We start from the raw sequence: 6,159 nt of genomic DNA on the forward strand, positions 1-6,159 counted from the left end.
TTATTTTGGTTAATGCTTGTTATGGTGGCGCATGTTCTGGCCGTACAACTCTAATTAAGGATATGTTCTTATCCTTGGAATCATCATATTAAGGAGTATAATCAGAGCATTTTGGAGAAGGAGGTTAATAGCAGTCGAGAATTGAAGAAAGGGAATGGTGTATCTAAATGTTTCTAATTACAAGCAAGCTTTGAAGCGTTAAGTGGCATCTGTCGGTTATAGTATTTTAATCGTAGGGCCATTATGGATTCTTTCAGAATTTTAGGTGTTGAAGTTTGGTTTCCAGATTTGTTGAGTGTTTTGGGAAGATGATGAATGTAAGGGAATTGAAACGTAATGGTGGAGTGAGAGTGGAATGGTTGTGGTCACTCCGGTCTTACGACAACTCTTGGTGAATTTAATACGTGTTGTCATGGGTATTCTAAAACAGTTGCGTGACGATGGTGGAAGTGGTAGCAGTGGAATAAAACTCACTAGATCATGGAGCAAGATTGCGTGGGTGCCCAAAGTAATTTTTTAAGCAGTGTTGTTCCTGGTGGTTGATATAAGTCTCGAACTTGTGATTGAAGTTGGTTTTTGACATCACTTCGTTAACATTTGGTGACTAGCTATGACACATTAATGGGAGGATCTGGTCGCTCACCCTATTTCTTATTTGGTGAAGATGAGCAGAGTTTTGGTTGTGGTGTGTAGGAATATATAAATTATTCCTACTGTAGTTTTTGGGTAACATCCTCAGAGTTTGAAATTATGTAGTGCGAATTCAAACACTACGATTTGAAGGTTAGAGATTCTAGTTGGTTGTCAAATTTTCGAGGTAAAAGATGAATTGGTTGTTGTGCCGTGGACGTGGATCATTGATAATGTAGTGGTGATCCTAAGTGAATCAGAGTTTGATTAAGCGTTGAATCAAGGAGCCGTAAGTTTTATGTGGTAGTCTGTGAGTCGTGTGGATATGTTGAATCAGATGGTATGTGTGTCGTCTTAGGTTTGATTTATGATGTAGCCTTGAGGGGAGAGGGTTTTCCCCTGTTGACTCATGAAGTATTTCGGTCAAGGTTAGTTAATAGATATAATGTTGTGGTTAGTAGAGATATGGATAGGTTGAGCAATGTCTTTTCTCGGGATCATATAGTGGTGGGACCACTTATTGATCTAAGTTTGATCTGGGAGGTCATCGCTGTCTGGGTGTGTGTTCATCCGTTGCTGTCATGGTGATTAGTTGAAATCACTATGAAATTCTAGGTTCTAGTGTGTTTTCGAAATGGGCCTTTAATGAATGTTGGAGATGCATAAAACTTTTTAAGCTTGAAGTTATAGATTTGTTTCCTTCGTGCACGCAAGTTATTTTCCTCTTGAGCTAGTCATGAGTAGCTGAGAGTTTTGATGTTTTGCTAGAGCATAAATATTCGTAGTTGACCATATATTGGTCAGAAGCCTTTGGGTTTCAAAATCGAGGCACTAAGCGTGTACAAGAGTTTTGACAAAAAATGATTTTAAGATTTTGTTTTGCAGTCAGATTATTTGTTAAGAAAGTAAAAAGAGAAGTGTGTTCGTTTAGTTCAAATGTTCTGGCATATAGAAACTTTTTCCATGGAACGGCTATAGTGAGTTGTGTCATTTTAGCTATTGATTTGTGGTTGCGGTGAAACCCGAGTAAGTAGCAAGGTGTGAAGACCAAATTTTGCTAATGTTTAAGGAAAGGTTAAGTCAGGCAGTTTGATTTGATCGTGGTAATTTTAGTGGGCGTTATTAGTCAGTTTTTCTTATGGTAAGTAAAAAGGAGGAATAACTCATTTTCTCTTGATAGTCATGCTTCAGATTTTCTCTTGGATTGTGGTGAAGATTTATGGAGATAACAGAATCATGAGAGAACTTGTGTCAAGACCCACCCCAAATTTCACCCTGAAACCCGAAGTAAATCCTGCGGGGACCACCTCCAAGGAAAGTTTACCGAAAATTCGGCATAACCTCCCTTGAAAATGGACAACCTTTCCTAAAAAAAATACTTGCAAACACTTCTGAAAATCCAAATCCAACCTTAAACTCTTGGAGCCTTCGTGCTCCCCAAATTACAACATCTCCCAATTTATTTACTCACTTTAATAAGAAAAACTCACAACCAACAATCACAGGTTCAGAGCAATTCTATTAGAGGAGAAAAGAACTAGAAATATATATATGAGCGGAAGCTATTCTATTGACTATGCCTCATCTCCATGTACGCTCGACCTCAACTATGCAATCCTGCAAACTGGACATTTTTAAAACGAAGGGCCCAGGGGAAAACATTTACAAACGTTAAAATGAGTGGACAAAAATAAATTCAATAAAAATATTTATGCATTCCCAATTTAATTTTCATAGAAAATATGCTGCATGCGACAGCTCAAAAGCTCTCAACTCATCAATTGACAATTACAGGACTAGCTCCGGCTAGTCTCCAAATTTAATAAAATGAAGCCTCTCAGGTTAAAATAAAATATGTATGTATTACACTCGTCATGTCCCTTGTATGAACTTTCTTGAAACAACAAAGACAAATAAAAATTCACACAAGGTTACGACGCTTGCGTCTAACGCTCACGTCGCACCATAATGGAATTTTACCTCATTATGGTGGAAAAGCACGTATAGCTAGCTAGCATTTCTTTATCTACATATTATTCTCATAATCATCCATATACATATCCATCGAAAATCTCATTTTTGGTAACTCTCCAAAATAATGAAAATTGCCAATTATCATAAAAAGCAATATGCACACGACTCCACCAAAAATCTTATTTTGGGTAACTTTCCAAATAACACGATAGCCATTAAAAATGAGAACCTTTACTTCTGAAAATGACTTCGCGAAAATAAACAATTCCACAAATTCATATTTAATAAAATCAATCATTTAATATAGAATCACCGCATGCATATATTTTAAAACAAAAGTCCACTCACAATTTTAGGCACACTACCAGAAGAAAGGCTTTAGTCGACGAAAATAAAAAAACCAGGCCGACGAACTATTTTTTCGTCGGCTAAAGTCCACGTTAGCCGACGAAATTTTCCTTCGTCGGCTAATTTAAATTTTCGTCGGCTATGGTCAACTTTAGCCGATGACTTTAAAAATTCTTTAGTCGACGAAATTTTATTAAAATTTCGTCGGCTAAAGTGCCTTCTATTTGTAAGTGTTCCGATTCAAAAATAAACTATACGTAGAACCTTCAAACGCAAAAAAGTAGTGAAATAAGATATGACCAGAATGGTGAAATACGTCTACGGTTGAAAAATCACGGTATTCCGGTAAAGTCTCGGTGCCGATAGTTGCTGTCAATGCAATTTTCTTTTCTTTCTCCCTATGGGTAGCCCTATCTTCGGTGGTTATTTTCCGTAAAATTTTTATACAACTTGTTGCATCTCATCGATTTGAAACTATTTTCAGTTGAAGGTCTGGCCAAAATACGTAATTTAGACGGTCCAATGACCTTTTTTTGCGTTTAGGGGTTTGACTTACGGGATTGACCGTCCGGATCGAGCCCTTAACCTTGTCGGATCAAGTTGAAATTTTTCTCATACATGTATTTTATCATGATGGTCAGATCTGACGGTCGGATTTTCGTTTCTCAAGTTTGATCATCACAGTTTGACATCAGAATTAAACAAACACTCTTCAAAACAAATTGAAGGACGATCTCGTAACTTCCCTCAAATACACAGAGTCCGAAACCCCAACTTCCCCTCCGCCATTTCACCGATCCGCGTGACTCTTATCAACTCATTTTCCACCGCCAGATTGCACACACAACCGCCGTCCCTGACCATCGGATCGCACTCCGGAGGTCATCCTCCTCCTTTAGAAAACCCACCATTTAAATTCATGCTCTCTTTCATTTCCTTCTCTGCATCTCACTCTCTCCCAGACTCAAGTCTTCGTTTACAGAGAGAGCTCTCATGGCCACCACTGAGTCCTCCAACGACGCACCGGCACCGGCGAATCCAGCTCCTTCTGGCGCAGCACCTCGAGAAGATGAAGCAGAGCGGCGAGCTCGCTTTTGTGAAGACCAACTACATGAAGCCTGATCCCAACGCGCCGCCCAAGCGCGGCTGTGGCCGTCCTCCCAAGCCGAAGGTCCCGGGGGCTGAAGGAGCTGCTGCCGTGGTTTCCTCGCCTCCGAGGCCACGTGACAGGCCTCCCAAGGCTAAGGATCCATTTTTCCCCACTCCGATTGTCCAGAGCTCGACCTCGGGAGGAGGGTCAGGCAGGCCACGTGGCCATCCTCCGAAGAAGGCCAAGACTGCTCCGGCGAGTGGTGGTGGTAGTGGTGCTCATAGAGGGAGAGGCAGGCCACCGAAAGTGAAGCCCTCCTTGGCTCCTGTGGGTTGCTGAGCTCACATTGAGAGTGAAAGTCGTTTAGGTTTTTTTTTTTTAATACATACTTTAGCTGACGAATATCTTAAATGTTTCGTCGGCTAAAGTCTTCTATAGCCGATGAAACATTTAAGATATTCGTCGGCTATAGTTATTTTTTAATTTTTTATTACATACTTTAGCTGACAAATATCTTATATATTTCGTCGGCTAAAGTCTCAGACTATGGTCGACGAAATATTTAAGATATTCATCGGCTAAATTCTGGGACAATAGCCGACAACGTCTTCTAGTTTCGTCGGCTAAAGTAATCGCCGACGACTCTTTCCCGACTAAACCACAGCCGACGAAGGCTCGTCGGCTAAGATCTTAGCCGACGCATTTAGCTAACAAGCCGACGAAACTTTTTCGTCGGCTAAAGTGCTTGTCCTAGTAGTGGCATAAGCCCGACGAAATCCAATTCACCACTCAAGTGAGGTCTCCTCAAATCCTGGCACAAAAACCATGCTTAGGACCACACTTCAATTGCAGAATAAATAATACTTGAATATTTAACCCAAAACTCTTCCGCCTAACCCACTACCCTTTCTAGGGTTAAGCTTATCGGATTCACGCCAAACTCTGACCATAGCCTTATTCCATTCATTTCAACATTCTAAAACAATAATAAGGAAAATCTAACAGTCGGATTCTACCCCAATAACTGCCAAATTCACCAATCTTTCAAAAATCCCAAACCTATCCAAAACTCCTCCAAAAAATTTCAAACTTCACATCATTAAACTCCCCTTAATATTCTACATTTAAAACCGTAAAAAATCCCCCAAACAGTGGCGGCCAGAGGCCGATTGTCACATCCCGACCCTTAAATTTTTACCTTATTTACTAGCTTGGTTATAATAAGAATTTTACCGTCTCCGTCAATGAAGTTACAGTTTAATTGGTCCCTAGAGGAGTTTTGAGGGACAATTATTTCGGATAAGCTTAGTCTGAGGTATATTGGCCCATATGAGATAATAGAGCGAGTTGGCTCACTTGCTTATCGGTTAGCTTTGCCTCCGGAATTAGCCAGGATACATAATGTGTTTCATGTATCTATGCTTCGCAAGTATATTGCCGATCCCTCTCATGTGCTGCAAGAGAAGCCGATCAGTTTGACGAAAAATTTGTCCTATGAAGAGGAACCGGTTCTGATTCTAGACCGAAAGGAGCAAGTGCTTAGGAACAAGACAATCCCACTTGTCAAGGTGCTTTAGAGAAGTCATCAAGTAGAAGAAGCTACTTGGGAATCAGAGGAGCAAATGATGCAGCAGTATCCCTATCTCTTCGAATGACAGGTATGTAAATTTCGAGGACGAAATTTTTATAAGGAGGGGAGAATTGTCACATACCGACCCTTAAATTGTACCTTATTTACTAGCTTGGTTATAATAAGAATTTTACCATCTCCGTCAATCAAGTTATAGTTTAATTGGTCCCTAGAGGGGTTTTAGGGGACGATTATTTCGGAGAGTTATTCGTAGGAGAAAAATATGACAACGGTAAAAATGGTAAATTTTAGCTAGTAAAAGATAATTTTATTAGGGTATTATTTTGGGTGTAATTTTGGTGGAGTTGGGTTTTTTTTGGACTTGGACCGGGTGTGGAGGCCCAAAGCATTTCTTTCTTCTCTCTTTCTTCTCTCTTCCTCCCGGTTCTCCCTCTCCCGAGCTCTCTCTCCCCACCGGACTTCACGCCGTCCGTCCGCCGCCGTCCGGGCACCAGCCGCCGCCGCACCGGTCCCGTTCGGTCGGCCA

The 6,159-nt window shown here is 40.7% G+C and overlaps 1 protein-coding gene across 1 annotated transcript; it reads left to right on the top strand.

Annotated features, from left to right (window-relative positions):
• Positions 1–4,021: 4,021 nt before the first annotated feature.
• LOC101301457 (HMG-Y-related protein A-like) lies at positions 4,022–4,381 on the top strand. Its single transcript, XM_004309814.1, has one exon. The coding sequence runs from the start codon at positions 4,022–4,024 to the stop codon at positions 4,379–4,381; it is 360 nt and encodes a 119-aa protein (XP_004309862.1).
• Positions 4,382–6,159: the final 1,778 nt, after the last annotated feature.

This window comes from Fragaria vesca, unplaced genomic scaffold (assembly GCF_000184155.1).
Source record: "Fragaria vesca subsp. vesca unplaced genomic scaffold, FraVesHawaii_1.0 scf0513090, whole genome shotgun sequence".
NCBI lineage: Eukaryota > Viridiplantae > Streptophyta > Magnoliopsida > Rosales > Rosaceae > Fragaria > Fragaria vesca.